The sequence below is a fragment of the Xiphias gladius genome, chromosome 18 (genome assembly GCF_016859285.1).
Source record: "Xiphias gladius isolate SHS-SW01 ecotype Sanya breed wild chromosome 18, ASM1685928v1, whole genome shotgun sequence".
Lineage (NCBI taxonomy): Eukaryota > Metazoa > Chordata > Actinopteri > Istiophoriformes > Xiphiidae > Xiphias > Xiphias gladius.
The window spans coordinates 24985197-25004109 of NC_053417.1; the positions used below are offsets into that span (position 1 = coordinate 24985197).

The 18913-nt window shown below is 40.6% G+C and overlaps 1 protein-coding gene across 4 annotated transcripts in view; it reads right to left on the bottom strand.

Annotated features, from left to right (window-relative positions):
• vwa5b1 (von Willebrand factor A domain containing 5B1) overlaps positions 1–18913 on the bottom strand; it is a 34570-nt gene that overhangs the window by 10016 nt on the left and 5641 nt on the right. For 3 of the 4 annotated variants that reach the window (XM_040152386.1, XM_040152383.1, XM_040152384.1), the window contains exons 3-16: positions 17291–17447; positions 16933–17088; positions 15834–16053; positions 15439–15593; positions 14341–14472; positions 12432–12556; positions 10875–11051; positions 9790–9900; positions 7317–7546; positions 5953–6067; positions 5543–5728; positions 5051–5255; positions 3133–3329; positions 1746–2025 (exon numbers count right to left, since the gene is read on the bottom strand). In XM_040152386.1, the coding sequence (XP_040008320.1) occupies positions 1746–2025; positions 3133–3329; positions 5051–5255; positions 5543–5728; positions 5953–6067; positions 7317–7546; positions 9790–9900; positions 10875–11051; positions 12432–12556; positions 14341–14472; positions 15439–15593; positions 15834–16053; positions 16933–17088; positions 17291–17429 (2428 nt within the window). In that variant the 5' untranslated portion in view covers positions 17430–17447. The remainder of the gene's footprint in view (positions 1–1745; positions 2026–3132; positions 3330–5050; positions 5256–5542; positions 5729–5952; positions 6068–7316; positions 7547–9789; positions 9901–10874; positions 11052–12431; positions 12557–14340; positions 14473–15438; positions 15594–15833; positions 16054–16932; positions 17089–17290; positions 17448–18913) is intronic. The other variant, XM_040152385.1, reaches the window with a different exon arrangement.

Genomic DNA, 18913 nt, shown 5'->3' on the forward strand with positions numbered 1-18913 from the left:
ATATTCGCTCTCTTGCTGACAGTTAGATGAGAAGGTCAATGCCGCTGTCATGTCTGTCCCTTAAATCTGAAGCTACAGCTATCAGCCAGTTAAGCTTATCTTAGCATAAAGACCGGCAACAGGGAAACAGCTAGCCTGGCTCTGTCCAACCAGCACCTCTAAAGCTTACTAATTATGGGGTTATATCTCACGTGTTTAATCCGTAGCAAAATCAAAATTATGACGGGGGTTATGGTGAACTGGGCTAATATTTGCCAGTGTCGTGTCGAAGTCTGTTTCCCCATAAAAATGTGCTTTCCCTCAGCTAAGCCTAGAGCTGACCCGCGTGCACTGACGCTTCAAAGCTTCAAATTTTTTGAACTATTCTTTTAAAGGGAATATAAAAATCAGTGTGACAAGTCACAAACGCAAAATGTTTTCTTTAATTTCTCTAATGCTAATTGTAATAAATTCCAGTTACTGTTTAAAGTTACGTGCATCAATGCCACGTTAATTATATGTTACCATGCTTTTATTAGCAAGTCCCTCCAAAACTGTGGACTCAATGATCATCACTGTTTCAGGGGACATTTTGATTTTAATATGATACACTCCCTTACCGTGAGAAACCACAACCTTCCTCCCGCCTTTTCTGACGCTACTTTCCAAATTCGGTATAAAACGGCAGCTAAATCTGTTTCATATCTGTTTGTTGCCTCGCTTCTACGACTCTTGTCAAACATCTGATTTACACAAATCAATTTTTTTTTTTCCCCAGATAGCTGCAGATCGGGCATTTTGTCCAGAAAAGCACTGCTTTTTCTTTCCAGATTTACCAACAGACAGCGTGATCGATAAGCAGAGGTTCCATATCAGCTATATATTACACGATGTGTAATACTGCAGCTCTACCCCCTCACTTTAGGATGTTAGGCGGCAGTGGGAAATTTGACCTCGGCGAGGAGTTTAGTAATGACTGTTGGGAGGCTTCCTTTAATGGCACAACTTGCAGAAGTGCATCCTAATGTGACGCAATCTTTCTCTCAATGTGAAGGCCAACCTGCAGACCGTATACGCGTGTTTTGCTCCGGCCCTGAACTGGCCACATTCTGGTATGGTATATTTGATGCTTACACAAAGATAATTCATGTAATAATATCCCCCGACCCTTATGTGTGCTGTATTTGGATTCATGCCAGAAGCTTGCTCTGTAAAAGGTAAAGCTCATGTTGCCATAAAGTTTACCTCATTAATCGCTAGAAGGCTTATTCTCCTCTGCCGGAAGCAATAGTCTCCACCTAACCTCACAAGATGGATTAGAGACACACTATGTATTTTCCTAAAATTAGACGATATTAAATACACGCTCAAAGGGACAAAAAACAATGTATGAGGATCTGGAGTCCCTTTCTACAATACTATGAGAGCCTACCTGCTCCTCTAAATGTGGACGACCAAGAAGATAACTTTTTAATGGTTTCTATCGTCGTGTGTCTTTCCAGGTTGGGATGTCTGTCTACTGTTATTACCACCACTACCTTGTGTTTAAGTCATTTTTGTTGTACTGTGGACTACATCTGTGGGCTGTTATATGGGCATGCAACTGCGCTCTGTCTGCCCTTTATGGATGAACAAGAATGGACAAATCCAACAGAAATTGTTAAAAAAATGATGATAAAAAACATGGCAACTTTAAAAAGCTTCAAGATTAGAATGGATTCAATACATTTCTCATTAATACAGCATGGGTTTGCATTTGGGCTCACCTGTTTCTCCGACGCTGCCAACAGATGGGCTGTCAGTGGAGGATCTGGATCCATCTTCCCCGGCGGTGCTGCGAGCTGCTGGCAGCACGCCGCCGCCGCCGCCGCTGCTGCTGCTGCTGCCGCCGCCGCCGCCTGGCAGAGGGTTGTCCTGAGGCTGGGGATGGAAATGAGGCTCTGAGTCGGCCTCTTGCTGCAGAAGCGGCTCCTGCTGAGGGAGCGGCCTGTGACAGCTGGCGGGGCGCCCTCTGGAAGATGTGGCGCACAGGCTTGCCAGCTGTGGCTGTAAACAAAAGGAGGTTTTTTCCAATTTAAAATACCCTGGTCCCGTCGCAGGTTTTATAACAAGGTATGGAACCTCATCTAGTGATTGTTATTCTTGTCCTTTCCAGGTAAATGTGTTCGCTCAAGATCCCTTACATACAGACTCTTCGAAAGTAATAACACATAAAAACTATTTTTAAAAAGCTACTGAAAGAGCATAATTTTTAGGTGCATTCAAGAAAATAAAGATTCCCAAACTCATGCTAATCCTCTATATTGCAAATAAGGCTGCAGATAACAATTATTTTCAATATCCATTAATCTGGCGATCATTTTTTCGTTCAATCCAATAATTGTTTGCTGTATGAAATGTCACAAAATAGGGAAAAAGCCTAGCTCACTAAAGCCCAACTCGATGTCCTCAAGGTTCTCATTTTGGCAGACCAAGAGGCCGAAACCCAAAGATATTCAGTCTGTTATCACTAATCACTTTTAAATGCTAATATGAAGCTGTTTTGTGCAAAATAAATCAGATTAACGTAAAGTGCAATGTAATGAAGGATTGTTCATCCCGTCATGGAGTTTTAGGAGAGGTATTAAAGCCTTCATCTCCCGACCTTACCCTCACAGTTTCTGTTTTAAAACCTCATTATTTATATTTCTTTCATTTGTGTAAAAATAAACAAATAAATAGAAAGTTACTATTTCACTCATTCAAATTAGATTTAGATTGGTTGAGCATGGCACGAGGGCAATTGATCCTCAGCCACATTTACAAAGAGGAGATATAATTTCTTCACAGCTCGGTGAATTGTGTTTAATTATATCAGGATGCGCCCGGAGAAATATTCATACATTTTGCCCTTCATTACTGAAGCGAGCACATTAGTCTGTTCTTATTATGAACCAGCCCAGACAAGGGTCAGGTAACTGTTTAATTTGTCAACACAGTCTGAATACAAATATCATTTTTCCATATACAGAATAAGATTCTCCTGCCTTTATATCCATACCAGAAGCACTGGTTTGAGAGAAATAACTGCTGGCCCATTTCAGAAACTAGACCGGAGCAGATCACCTTAAAAGCAATCATGTGGACGTTACTCTTCTCCGTGTGGGACCACACCTGGTAGTCGTTCTTCCACTGCGCCTCATGCTCGGGGCTGGTCTGGCCTATCAGCTCCTGGACCTTGGCTCTCCTCAGCGGATTCTTGGTCACCACAGAGCTGGGGTCACTGGGAGTGTAGGCCTTCTTCGCCGGGTTGTAGTCGATTATCTGGTTGGTGCTGTACGCCCGCCTTCTCGGAGAGGTCTTATCCAGCCCTAATGTTTTGTTCAGAGATAAAAATAACTAATAACACTCCATGACGCTGTCATACCAATAACTGTTGGTTTCTACAGTCCGACCTGCTGGTTGCACAGGTCACCACAGCTTTTCTTTGCTGAAGTTGGTTCTAACACAAAGTACAGCTGGGTCCGATGGGAATGTTAGTAGTTTTGGACGGATTGAAATGTTGACCTGATGACGGCGCTAGATGAAAAGGGACCGTGAATGGAAATCCATCCAGCAGCTGTTGACATATTCAAAGTGCTGAACCAGCCAACTGAAAGACCAAAATTGCCGCCAAACAGAATGTATCGCCGAGCAATTGGTGCACAAAAACCCCATGAACGATGGCCGACCGCTGAAATACTGTAAGTTAACTAAACGTGGGCAGATGTGCCATAAGTTGGCTGAGCGTTTTTTTGGGACTGATACTGACATCAATATTAGGGAATTTTAAGAACCGGATAACTATATATCGACCGATTATAATGTTTTTGACCATAAACAATCCTGATACAGATTCCTTAGATTTTTATTTATTTATTTATTTTTTAATTGTGACAAAGATAAATACTAAGCCAGACATTTTAAAGTTGAAAAATCAACTTGTCACTGCTCTCTGGTGGAAAAACTATGTAAGGGTGACAATGTTTCTGAATAACAAACCTAGACTGCCATTTCAGTAATGCAGTTTCTTGTTACTTACCAGCCGACATGTAGTTGTCAGTTGTTCCAAACTTTCAGTTTTTATTTCCGAGCCGTCGGAGGAACTGACGACAGCTGAAAGTGTTGACATCTTCTAACACGAACTTACAACCTTTTTTTCAGCCAGGCTTTTGATTAGAGAGTGTTATGGCCATTATTTATTTTATTAAATAAATAAATACATTAAAAATAATAATTTTAATATATTTATTTGATCATATTCGTGTTTTTAAATGTTCCCTCATTGATTTTATTTGTCATTGCTTTGTGTTTATCTATTTTGTCTAGTTTTATTTTATTTGTTCTTTTTAAAAATAACCTTTATATTGTTTTTTTTACTTTGCCATTTTTATGTCTTAAATTGTCTTACCATTTACATCTGAACTGTCTTATTATCAGTTCAAAGGTCAGCACTTTTGAATTGCACGGACCTATACAAAAGATGCTATACAACTAAAGATTGATTGATTGATTGATTGATTGATTGATTGACTGATATAAACCAGTATGATATACCTGAAATAAGCTAATATCAGCCAATATAATGTCCTGGCAAATTTCTCCAACTGACTCTCATATCTACATTGCATCTGCTTACAATAAACTACATTAGCTGATCCCCTTTTGCTTGATATGACATTTTATCTGAATGTCATTAATAGTCCAGCCACCATCAACGTTTATCTAATTACACTAGTCTCACAAACAACCACTAATTATAAAAAACCTTTCCACGCCTTTCTCTGGTCTAGTGTCCCTTTAACCTGCTTTTGAATCCCACCCTCACCCAAACAAAGAGCAGACACTCGGCGGCTTAATTGGGCCTCATACCTACGTTGTATCTGCTTATGCTAACCTACATTGGCCGTTGTCATGTCCCGACCAACAGTAATGTTACAAAAGACCGGTGGAACTGGTAATAAAAACACACAAATTAAGATTTACCAACTGTGGTCTAAGCAACTGGAGATCCCCTCATTTAGGAAGTACTGTATGTACCGTAGGTTCTTACCCATGCTGTCTTTTTCTGTGGTGACAGGGCCGCCGTCCTGTATCATGGAGTCCTGGCAGGAGTCATACAGAGCGCCGGAGGGGGCCTCCCTGTAGGGGCCCTGACTGTCGCCACTTGTCTTCACCGGGTCCTCCTCTTGAGAGTGGTAAAACACGGAGCTGGCCGACTCAATGGAGTGCATCATGCTGTATCGCCTCCTCTTATCCTGTTAAGAATGTGAGTGGGTGACGCGTCCAAGACAAGTGCCTCAATGACGACCGATTAACGAGGTTTGATTAAAAAGCTTCCGCTTAACCCTTTTGTCCCCCTTACGATTCGTAAGGACACATTTCAGAGGCAAGAGATGAGGGATTTAAGTTAAATCACTGATCAACTTAAACGTCAAAAAACCACATGGTGTAATTTCAGGTTCCTTTTCTGAAATATTCACAACACAGAAAGTCATCCTGAATGCGGTCATTTGTCAATTTTCAATAGTGGTCTTCCACTTACAGATTTGGGGTTGGTGTGGTAGCGGGTGGTGTCGCAAACCACACTGTAGCAGGTCAGGCTGTCCCCTGGAAACAGGAAGGTGTTGCCCACAGGGGACAGCAGCACTTCCTTGGTCTCGGGGAAGAGCCATTCGATGGAAATATCACTGAGCACTGGAGACATGGTTTTCTTCAGGGACTTTATCATCTGCGGAGTAAAAATGAGCCAGCTAAAGAAGACTTTCAGCCATAAAACACAGCTTCTGCCTAATCAGTACATAAAGCGAGTGGCGTCTGTGAGATATGATTTCCTAATTGGTATCAGCGGCAGACACTCGGGGCTTTGAAACCACTGCATAATGGCTCTTCAGTGGCCCCTCAGAATAGCTGGCTCTCGTTAGGAGCGATACAAAAAAAGCTGGAAATGAGTACCTTGGGTTGCAGCCTCTCTCCCTCGGCCAGGAACTCTGCTGTTCCTTTAGAAACTGTCGCCAGTCCCTGCACCAGCCTCCTGCAAGCATTCTGTCCTATGCCGAACGTAAAACATCTGCACAAACACATTAAACAACCGCAGCTCCATGGACAGATCGAGACACATATGAGATTGATAACAGGTTTCTTCTCAGGAGGTGCAGACATTTTGCAGAGATCTAAAGAGATGCTGTGGAGAAACAGTATATACAATCTAATTTGTCAAACGTAGCTTGGGGGAGAAAACAGGAAATTATCTTTCACGGTGGAAAGTTGAGACATGCCTGCTGCTTTTCAAAGTTCTCCGGGGAGGTTGGGAGATGCCGTATTTTGCCAATTTTATTCAATTTTTCACACAGAGGGATGAGCTGGCGGATTTCATTACACCATCTACGTCCCTTTGAAATTTAATAGATCGAAGGGTGCACATTAAAGCGGAAGCGTCACCTTCTACATAATTAAAAGCCCAACGTGGATTCTGCAAAACAGAGATTGTTTGATCTCGTCTCTGACTGGCTGTGCTGATTTGTAAGCATAGTGTGATAATGACCCAGGAAGTGTCAATGAATTGGCCAAGCTCTGCTTACCTAATGCAATCGTCTGGGGGCCATTAAAAGGGGGTAGACAAAAGTCAATTATTTCCAGAGTGACTCAGGAGAGGGATTCACAGTGTGAGACCTTGATGCAAGCGGCAAAATGAAATGATTTCCCTCTGTACCGCAGATCCGCTGTGCCACCAGCGCTCACAGCTCAGTTGTAAGCTGCTGTCTGCATCCTGCACCAAGCACTCTTACCTCCTTGGTGTAGATGTTGTTTTAAAACGACGCTGTGTTATTTTCGTCTAAAATTTGTTCATTCTGTACAATGTCTGACACTGACACGACATAAGATGCATGCTTCCGGACTTCATTTTGAGAGAATCATAGCTCCATAACCAGGTGTTGCATTTAAGCCCCTAACAATGTGATTTTTCATGTTATTTGTCAGCTCTGCTTTTACTATTTGCATAATGAGCATAAGCATATACATCATTATTTTGGCACAGCATACAGTAGTTTGTCTGCCAGTGCTGTTACTACCACAGTATTTTCTAATAAGCCTGCTTTTGATACATCCCTTACTCCTAATAACCCGGCAGCTACCTCAGAAACATATTCATGTCAGTGTGACATATGTGTAAATATGAATCACAGTCAGCATCAAATGCATCGTTTCGTAATGTGTTTAGAGGCCATTGCAGCATTGGCAACACTCAGTATTGATCTTTTTCCCCTCATTCTAACACTCAGCGTAGTGCCTGAGTGCACTTGAGTGCAAAAACTTGCCTGACGTAGCGTGCATGTCTGCGGACCAGCTCGATAACTTTGCCTGTGTTGCTGACGGCCCCGTCGGTGAGCAGGAAGAGCAGGCGGGGGTGTCCACTGGACATCGGCTGCCGCAGGATCCAGTTGAGCGGCGCCAAGACGTTGGTCCCCCCCATGTCGGCTCTGATCTTCCTGACATACTCACAAGCCAGGGCCAGGGCCTCCTGGATCGTCATGGTGAGGAGGAGAAACTATAAACTGAGGGTTTCTTCAGTTACAGCATTTTGCAAGTGCTTTAGTTCAATTTTGACAACAGAGCCAGAGAAACACAAAATGTTACGCTCACATAGCGCACGAAATGAACACATCTGTATCAAATCAGGTAATACATCATGGAGTAATGGATTACCTAGTGTCACAACATTATTTATGTTCATCACTGGATTTTAATCATTGTTGCATTTCAAAATAAAATTGTCATCGTCAAAACAATGGTCCTTTCCTCAAGATTATAGAAGTACCAATAGACCTGCAACGATTAGTCGATTCATCAATTAGTCAATTGGCAGAAAAATAATCTGCAACCGTTTTAATAAATTGATAATCACTATCCGTTTCCAGCTTCTCCAGTGTGAGGATTTGCTGCTTTTCTCTGTTTTACGTCACTGTAGATTCAGTATCTTTGGGTCTGGGGGTCAGTTCGAGATCTCATCTTTGTCTACGGGAAAATTTTTCTCACTATTTTGTGACATTTCATAGTGAAAATAAGGATTAATAATGATTAATGATTAAAATAGCAACGTGAGAAACTTAGCAATTTGATATGCAAGAATTTTCATTTATTTATTGAATAGGCTCCATTATTGTAAATATAGATGATGAAGCCTTGAGTTTAACTGCACATTCCAGTAAAATCTGCATTCATACAAGGCAAAATGATGACTGCGATCATTTTACCGCAGCAGTTTACTTTTTTCTGTATTGACGACAAAGTTTTGTTTCTACTGAGGGCATCAAACATTAGGTATTTCAATCACTGCTCAGTTTAATGATCGAAAACACAGTAAGCTACAGTATTATTGTATTGATGCAAAGTATATAGCATCAAACAAACACACTGAATGCAACTTAGAATTTTGACAGTTATCAGAAGGTAATAAAGTGCATTTCTTTTTGATTTGTTTTTTATGTTGCAATGCAGCTCACCTGCGTAATGTTGTTAAAATAAGAAGAAACTGACTCAGCGATTTTGCACTGAAACGGGCTCATATGAGGTGGGTACACTCTAGGGGCTGAACATATGATTTAGTTATTTATTTGATTTAGTTGTTTTTAGCTTTGTCTAAAAGTAAATGTAGTTCATTGGTATCTGCTGAAATGACTGAGGCCCTGCTTTTTCTTAGAGGACAGTCTCTGTTTATACATCTCAATATACAATCTCTTTACACAGTCTCCTCTAAAGGAGAGCAAATATTAAACCACTCCATAAAAATGGGAGATTCTCAAGATGTTGATTTAAAAAAAAAAAAAAGAACAGCCAAAATGGAAGCAGCAGAGGCCGGGATATTCCGACGTCAAGTATGCAGTGGTGGAATGTAACGAAGTACATTTACTCGAGTACTGTACTTAAGTTTATTTTAAAAAAGTGCTTGTACTTTATTTGAGTGTTATCATTTTATGTTACTTTATATTTCTACACCAACAGATGTCAGACGGAAGTACTGTACTTTTTATTCTACTACATTAACTGTTCCTGACATCACGTTGTTGCTAGGTCATTTTCAGATTAATATTTTACATTAAAAACATTACATAACTTTATAAAATACAATGCACTACCAAAGAGCACCTTGTCACATTTCAGGTGGAAGTTACTCCTAAGATTGATTTCCCAAATAGGTCAAAGTATCCAGTGTTTCACAGAACAAAGCAAAGAGAAAAGTAAAAAAAAAAAAAGGAAGTTGTGTGGCAGAACTTTTTGTTTTTTTCCTTCTCTCCTCTTCCGTTAACCATCTCATTCACCTCCCAGATTTATATTGTGCCCCTGTAAAATGGTACTTGATAATATAACACCGACAAGGGACATTTTGCAGATAGTACTTCTTGTACTTCTACTCGAGTAGGATTTTGAATGAAGGACTTTTAATCGTAATGGTAACTGAGTATTTTTAGTTGTTGGATCTGCATAATTTTTCCACCACTGCAAGTATGGGTCGAGCTCAAAAAACACTCCATGCCACATTTCCCTTGATCAGACTAAATGGCATCTTTCAACAGACCCTCTGCCTCCTGAATGCAGACTTCCTTCAAGCCACGCACCGTAGGACATCATCAGGGTTATTTTTTCAAACCTTGGAAGGCGCCTCTCAGAGCCACAGTAGACGTTATTCAACTGCGTACAAAGCCTGAGTTGCGCTACTCACGATGAGCAAACTAACAGTGAACATCTGTACAACAGGTGGACTGCCCTTTTAATGATACAGAGCCTCTTTACCTCCTCGTAGTTCTGGCTGGTTGTGAACAGGGATTTGAATGTGGAGCCGAAGCCTATGATGTTGAAAATGCAGCCAGGCACAAGGCTCTTGAGAATCACCACCATGGCATCCTGAGAAAGAAACCGAGAGCAGATTTGGCACGTGCCCAGAAAACAGAACAGAACGAAGGCTGTGAAATCGGAAATTCTTCAAGAAAATAAAAGGCAAAACTCTTCTGCTCATTAGGTGCTTGATGTCCTGTTGGAGTATGTGATCATTTTCACCGCAATACAGCAACTTGTGCTGATTTCTGGTTGAAGGGAAGCGTGGTGATCTACACAGCTGTCAGCACTGCACAGATGATTTTCTCTGCGAGATTGGCATCACGCAGCATCATTTCACCCATCATCAGTCTCTTCTAAAACAATACCACTTATCTCAACCTTCATTTAGACGAAGAGCACAAAGCTCTTATCAGCCAGACGATCTATAAAAAAGTAAAATGCTCATTCAGGTGCTTTAACGGGGAAAAAAATCTATACATAATGATTCAGTTTTTAGAGATATTGTGAAAGGTATTCCGTAGGATTTCTTGAAAGATCAGTGGTCGGTACATCAATATCAGGCTAACTCTGGCCTTATGCCCAAATATAGATATATATATATATATATATATATATATATATATATGTCAACCTGGAATGTAGGTATGGAAGAAACGTAACATGAAGTCTGATAAGACTTGCTGTCTAACACCTAGCAACTGGGGGACGTTTGATAAATAGCGAATGATTTGTCTGATCAATATTCTTGTGTACATGCCCTCCGCATCAGTTGGCTAACGTACGTCGATAACCTCTGCAGACTGAGTGTTTTGATGCGTTAGATTTCCATTTAATCTCTTTAAAAACATGTACATTTGGTGTGTTTGGTATTGACTAGAAAACATTTCAACAAATTCAGTGTAATCTGCAAATACCATTTAAGAAAAACTCATCGACTGATGTTGTGCGACGTGTTACAATTACTTATATGTAAATCAGCGTATGCCTGTTTGCATCTGCATCCTTGCAAGAGATATAACTCCACGCCGAGATGAAAATACCTTCACACGGTTGATGTTAACCCCACTCATGCTGCCGCTGCGATCAATGAGGAAGATGAACTCGCCGTGCACCTTCCGCAGGTCCGAGCTGATGGACTTGAGGTCAGGACAGAAGTTCAACATGACCACGGGGTTGTGGAGGATGTCCTTATGGAGTCGCCTGTGAATGATATCTACCTATAAAGACAGAGGAACCAAACGGAAAAGCGTGAATTATAGGGGATTTGACACCGCGAGATATCTGGACTGTGCATGCTTTAATTTAACACTTAAAGAATCCCAAAAAAAGAAAGGAGATAAAAAAAGAGATAAGTAATCAAGTCGGTAGACATAGCACATCAATTATTGTAGATGGGCAGGAAATTCCAGGCAGAGCCTTTGGAGTGTTTCCATAGAAACCCATTTTTATGGCTAAGTGCTCTCTCCCCTCCTCCTCCTTTTTAGGTCTGCTGGTCACTTAACAACCTGATCACAGCTGAGATGTGAATGGAAACACAAGATTAAGGTAAAGAAACAAAGCTATTCAATTAGGCAGGACAGAAAATAATAGTGCCGCGCTGCCATCCAGTTTGGCTACATTTTCTTTAATGGTGCTTGTAAAAAATGGTTTGGGCAGGCTGTAATAATTTGGGTTAATTTGTGTACCATTAGGGCGGTTTACCCCTTAGAGAGGTAAAGCAATATTCCAGACGTCCTCTTGGGGGGCAGCAGTGGCAGAGAGGGCACAGCTCATGGAGGCAATTAAGCTGGGCTATTTTTAATTCAAATGCCTCAGTGTCCGACTGCAGCAGGTTGTGTCAAAAATCAAAGTCACAACTCGGTCAAATCTGAACACACCGACAAGGTAATATTTTTTTCCAGTTTTCCAGCGGTTTTATCAGTATAATTAGGCAAAAGTTTTTTGGGTAACGTTACATTAAACGGTGAAAGTGTTCACTTACATGAGGAGATGTAAGAAAAAATAGTAATTTCAATTAGAAAAAAATGTTTTAACCCATTTGCAATTAACTGAAATGACATTTGTTGTTGTTGGTCATCAGTTATCAGCCATTGCGGGTAGAGCTGAGCCTACTGAACTCAATCAGAGAAGTGGAAGGGCCGATTTATTAGCAATACAACCTAACCTGCAGTAAGTTGAATTCCGCAAATGGTGCAAGTATAATTTGCAGCAGTGCCGAGTTTCATGAACACTGTCAAAAGCTACTGTATCTGATACAATCCCATTCAATAAAACTGCTAAAAAAAAAATCCACCTTTGCAGAGATCATAGTGTTCAGTTTTTGCAGAGTGTGTGTCAGACAGGAGCTGATTAAACCCTATACTAATTTTGAAATCACAGTGTCTAGTATCATTGTATTGGATTGCATTATATTGAAAGATATAACAAAATAATGTGACAACATCACTGCAGCTTCACAAAAATAGTATTTGTTTCCGGGCATTGTTTCTTGATACTGTGCTATTGTGTAGTCTTTGCCACGCTCCTCGTGATGATATTGGTGCAATATTGCTGTCATCAGTTCAGGTACATGTTGCTGGTGTCGATGACACACTCACTTTCCTCTCATTGCTGGAGTCCTTCTTGGTGGCCTTCATGAAATCACTCCGACCGTGAAGATACTCATCATACTCCTCCTGTGTCATGTCTCCATTCTCAATGAGCACATGTGGCACATGAGGCTCTAAAGAGACACAGTTGGTGAGGACAAAGCCGTTACAGACAGAATGTAAAGCAGATGGACAACGCTTGAAACTGACACCAGGTAGCGGCACAGGATGTGGGAATCTGTAGAGCAGAATTACTCCCACATTGATGTGAAAATTAAGAAGTGATTGCATATAAAGATGCTGTATCACAGCTGGGTCAAAAGAAAACAAAATGAGCTCAGATGGCAGAGTGAGTCCAGGGGATCTGGGCTGTTATTTCTCTTCAGCTTTATCAAAAGATTAGATTTAAAAGTTTTTCATTTAAAAAAATTAGTTATAAAATGTTTTTTGTGTGTCATTTTAACAAAAATGGGCGGGAAAATTCCCAATACTACTGTTCGAGACCTCTGACCATGTAGACTTAAATTAATTAGTTAGTCCATTAGTATTAGTTATGTTTTAATTGGTTAATGCACACATCCGTTCATCGATCCATTTATCCACCTGTTATCCAGGTCCAGGTCATGTACTGCCGGGAAGTAAAGACAAAAATGTCAATAAGTTCACGTACTTGACTCTATCATCCCCAATGGTTTTCATCGACATCTTTCATACTTTGCCCAGTATGACCACGAAACAGGTATTAAATTGCATTCGTGTTATTAAAAATGTCTTTAAAAGTCTAAAATTGCACTTAGAAAGGTCTAAAATATGTTTTCTAGTAACATTAGTTGTAAAATGTCTTTGTATGTGATTTTAGCTAAAACTGAAAAGCGACCAAAAAAAAACCTAAGAACGAAAATCACGAGTACCGTTGTTCAAGACCTCTGATCCTATCTTAAATTCACGGGGAGCTTAATTAATTAGTTATTTAATTGGTTAAGCTATACATCCATTGATCCATCCATTTTTTTTGCTGCTTATCAAAGTCCAGGCCTGGTTTAATGATTAGTTTAAGGATTATGTGGGATTATTTTTATATACTGCTGGGAAGTACTGACCACAATGTGATATTAATGTCAATAAATCCATGCACTAGTCAAATAATTCTATCTTCCTCACTGGCTTTCATTGATATCTCTTTCATAGTTTGCACAGTATGACCATGAAACAAGTATCAAATTGCGCTTTATGTGATATTAAAATGTCTTTGGAGAATTTATATGCCACGCACCTTGTGTTTCTGGCCAATAATCAGCCAAGCTGCTGATGAAAATAAATTCTACCTTCTGTTTTATTCAGTTTTGTTTGTTACAACAGACAGGCATGCCTGTAACGCAGCTCAGCTTCCTCTATCTCTCTGCTCAAGCTGAGCATCCATGTTGTGATTAAAATTGTAGCACCGGTCTGAGATGAATTAAATTTCTCAGCACTGGCCGCAGGTTTGTTTGTGAACAAAGCTTTCATAAGGGGCCTATTGGATCAGCGAGGCCGGGGCTCATTCCTGCCTCTGGGAGACAACTTGCCCACACATACTGTAGGTCAAGGCAGCGGTGGCAGTGAGGCGAGAGCAGAGAAGGGGGAAGAAAAAAAAAAAAAAAAAGGCCTGACACTGCACACCCACACAGTGGAGTCTGACTCCGCTGGCATGTCATACATTAATAACAAGAGGACAACTTTTTTTTTCCTGATGAGGCACTCATACACACAAAGTGAGGCGGTGAATCACCTTGCCACTAATCTGATTATAGGTTTAACAGAAAAAAAGGCTGTAAGAGTGGCTTGACGGAGCCGGAATAAACAATTTCAAAATATTTAACTTGAGAGGGGAGGGGGAGGAGAGGCTGATTGGCGGGCCATGCTGTGAGTGTAGACCTACCGCTGGGGTAAATGAGGATTTTGACAGGGCAGTCGTAAGTGTATTTGTCCGCCAGAGTGATGACGACACTGGTGGCAGAGCGGGCCAGAGGGTCTGCATCAGCTCTGATGGCATGAGAAGGGCTCTCTACACCTACATAGAGCAGAAAGCAAAGCAGATCAAATAACCACCGGCTTCACCTCCAGTAAAAATAACTAATAAGAAACCGGCAGGTCCCACAGAAATTACTCGAAAGAGCTGAAATTTCCAAAAGATTTAAAAAGCAAGATAACTGTTGTACTGGTGCCTTCAGGTGCTGTTGCAGTTTTAGAAAGCATAAAGAATAAACAATCAACGATTATGTACTATTATGTAAAAATTTCAATGATGCTCAAATCACCAAGTTGTCAAGTTTATAGTGAAAGAATAGTACGACATTTTGGAAAATACACTTGTTCACTTTCATGCCGAGAGTGTTAGAGGAGAAGGTCAGTACCACTTTCATGTCCTGTAGCCACAGCAAGGACACAGTTAGCTTAGCCTAGCTTAGCATAAAGACTGAAAACAGGGAGAAACGGCTAGTCTGGCTCTGTCCAGAAGCAACAAAATCTCCCTACCAGCACCTCTAAAGCTCGCTGATTGTGGTGTTACGGGGCTTTAATCTTTACAAAAACCGTGATTAGGGAGTTTCAGAGGTGCTGGTAGGTGGGTTTTTAGGACAGTGCCAGGCAGGTCTGTATGTTATACTGTCATGCTGAATGGACAGACATGAGGGTGAGAGAATCAGAGTGAATATTTTCCAAAATGCCGAACACTCAGTCGTCATCAACATTAATAGTGTTGCCGACTTATGTTACCAAAACCCAGTTCAGTTCAGAAACTGCTGTACACACACATGAAAAGGCTGAAGCAATGGGGGCTTTTTTTTGTTTTGTTTTTTTGTATCACAAGTACATCTTATTGAAGACATGAGCGCTCTCCACAAGCACTGTAATGCAATGCTTGATTACAGAATAGCTCAAGTGAGCGGGCCTGTTATATCATTATACAGACTGGCAAAATCAGTATTCCACAGATGATGAGTGGATTTGCCCTCGGAGTAACGGTTAGTTCTCTGACCTGCGAGAAGATAAGGAGCGCGTATCTCCAGCTGGAAGTTAAACTTGTAGTCCATGGAGTTGATCGCCTCCTCTTCCAGCAGCAAAGCCAAACACAGCTGAGGGGAGTTGGGAGTTTGATCGTGAGGACTTGAGGCACAGGTGTGCCTGTCCCGCCTAAAAGTGGAAAAAGCATAACAACATTAAAATGGAGCCGTCTTGAATAAACATATAACATGATGGTATAGTCGGTTTCCATCCATAAAAAACATATATTTGGGACCTAAAAATCACGTTTACAGAATCGAATCAAACTTTAAAATACACCAAATTTGAACACAACATGTAACGAGATGTAATATCAACAAGACAGTGGACCTTTTATTGTTTCCATGGATATATCAGTTATTTTCTTACGATCTGGTGAAGTTTGGGGACAGTCCCTGCTCCTCATTGATGGTCCTCTGTACTCGAGGAGTACACGCCGGAGGTGATGACACCCTGATGCCACCGCTAGGCAGGGTGGAGAGCTCGGAGGAGGTACTGACCAGAATATGGACCGTCTCCATAGGAGGGATGATCCCAAGGTTGACCACTAACACTGTCCTCTCCAAATCCTCATCCAACACTATGTGTCCTGTAACACCAGACTAGGTTAGTGAACAACCACATTTTTAAAATTTACCACAACTTGTATGGCTCTCAGGGCATCCAAGCCTGGACTTATCTTTGATGCCTGATTCCTTCCTTGCTTCAACCTCAGTTATACCTTTGACTGCCTAACCTCTTACGAGCCTGTAAACAACTTAAGCACGATGAGTGAGGGTCTTTTAGGCCATGCCCATATCTATACTAAAAAGTAAAGACTGTTTGAGAAGGCAGCTGTATCTTTAGAAAGACTTCAGGCTAGCGTTATCACTGCTGTCTTTTAAAGATTAAGATTGCTGTCAGCGTTACGGTATTTCTATTTCTCTGTTTAAGTGAAAAACATATTATAATGTCATCTTTATCACATCCCATTGCTTCTATTAGCTCATGAAGAATAAAATGAAAAAGAAAACTTATTTCTACCTAATCCTAACCCCAATTTAGATCCATATATACTGTACATTTGATGAAAATATGATGGATTTTCATAAGCCTACCCATGTGGGTTGCTCCATCAATTCAGTATTGCCCTTCCATAAAGTTGGGGGATTTGTGAGATTGCCTATTTACACATCCGGCAGACACGGAGCAACATTAACATTCATTTGGAGTCGTGTTTGTATCCCACCGTATCAATCTATGTCCAATATTGACTCTCTTTTAATTCTGTTTTGGAAAAAGGGGGTGCTGAGAGCAGTGTGAATGAACCAAAACCTTAAAGATGAGGGCCGTAAAATCAAAACAATGAACTGAAAGCCAGTAAAACACTCCATGGAGCTGGAACGGAACTGCAGACTCAGGTGATTATTCTCTGTGGGTTCATCGCTATGAGCGACCCCTTTCACATTACACACAGCTTTAACCTTACCACTGCCATTTTGGAGGGCTCCAGTGTTGCAGCAGTCGAGATAACAGTCCTCAATTTTTGCCTTGTCTTTGATTTGCAGTGTTATAATTTGACTGGATATCATCGCCTCGAACCCTACAACAATGGAATTTTCCTCCAGTGGATAAATGAAGATCCCTAAAAGGCAGTACGAGAGGAAAAATAGTGAAATAAGAGCATGAACCGCGGGCAGCAAACAAGCAATTACACATATACGGTCAATAATAATCAGTTTTATAACAGTGGTTTTCAGAGCATAAGGTGGGTTTAAACTGGTTGAGAGTGGCCTGCGTTCACATAACTGAAGTGAGCAAATTAGTCTCCTGTAACACATACTTACCCTCGATTGCATGATCCTCAATATTTTCATAGGTCATAGAAGCTGTCAGAGCCAGAGTATAACCCCTGACACAGGAGGTGATATCAGAGACACTGAGGGGCAGGGCGCTCCGATTCTCCTTGTTGATGAGTCCAGGCATGGTGCTGGTTTTAAGATTCTGGATTGTTGTCACATGTGAAAAAAAAAAGAAAAAAATGTACATACAATAATTATTACAATAATTACACTTTATGTCAGAAGCAAAAGATGTCACCAGCAGAATATGGAACCCCGAGGTGTTCAGTATTAAATAATTAAAAAGGACATTATGAAATAAACATGTTAATAATTTTATGTAAAACATATAATTGAACCAAAAATTTGTGAAATAATTAAAGAAATAAATCAAATGTCAAATGTTATTTCATTTTCAAATGTTATACATTTTCAAGGTTTCAAGGTTCATAATGACAATTTTTATTTCATAATGTCACCTCTCAGTGGTGGCAGTGGTGTTGGTGTCACCACACTCTCACCTTGCAGCCAGTGATATGCCCCCTTCCTCTCTTACTGTAAGCTAGTAAGCTCAACATCTGCTACCAAATTTAGCCAGTTATGCTGCATTCAGTGTCGCAATGTCAGCAGAATGGGAAGAACAAGAAAAATACCCCTTGTCTCAGTTTGGGGATGTTCACACATTATACTGCATTCACACAATGTCGGCAGGAAAGTAAAAATAGGAAAACCTATCTTTATTCCAACTTGGGAGTGTTTCGTGTATTATTCCAAGAGGGATACTCCGACTGCTAGCTCTGCAGTTAAATAAATTAGCTGCATTTGCAATGTTATGTATTCTGAGTGGTTCACTAACAAGTGAAACCAGATAGAGACAAACACTGTAAAGTTCTCTTTAACTTATTTGCTTAAATTTGTGTTTATATTGGATTTTATTTCAATGTAACTGTCGGCGATTGCAGCTTTGTGGCCTTTGCCGAGGTTTTGTTGTCTGTAGGTCTTTTCACCAAAAAAAATTCCTAATGTCTCTGACTCGGAATAACAACTAGGATGCTGACATGAACGTTTTTTTTCCGACTCTGTTCCTCGTAATTGTGGTCAAAACAATATGTCATGAATGCACCGTTATTCCCACTTGGTTAGCCCTAGTGCTAACCTTGCAGTCACACCAAATAAACAGCCTATAGCTACTTTTGTTGTGTTACGCATATGTATCAGATAGTTACCAAGAGAAAACCGGATAAAAACAGCAGCTTTGTCAGCTGAATATTAGATGAAATTACTGTAATAGTGTTAATATTGATGTAAGTCAACTGCTAGTGGTGGCGAATTTGCAGCCATTTGCCAACAGTTTGTTGACATGTCTGTAGTTCTTTTCACCCTATTGTCAGTGTCAGAACTTGTCAATATCTCAGTCGCAGAATTACAAATCAGAGCCTGACATGAACCTTTTTAGCCCCACTCAGCTGCTCGTAATCACAGTTTCAACAATATGACATGAATGCGCATTAGCTCCTGTTAGCTAGAGCAACAACAGTGCCAAAGTTATTCTGAATCAACCGACTAGCTGCTGCTGTAAATAAAAACTTTAGACATACACAGAAACTAATCTCCTTTTTATTTATTTAG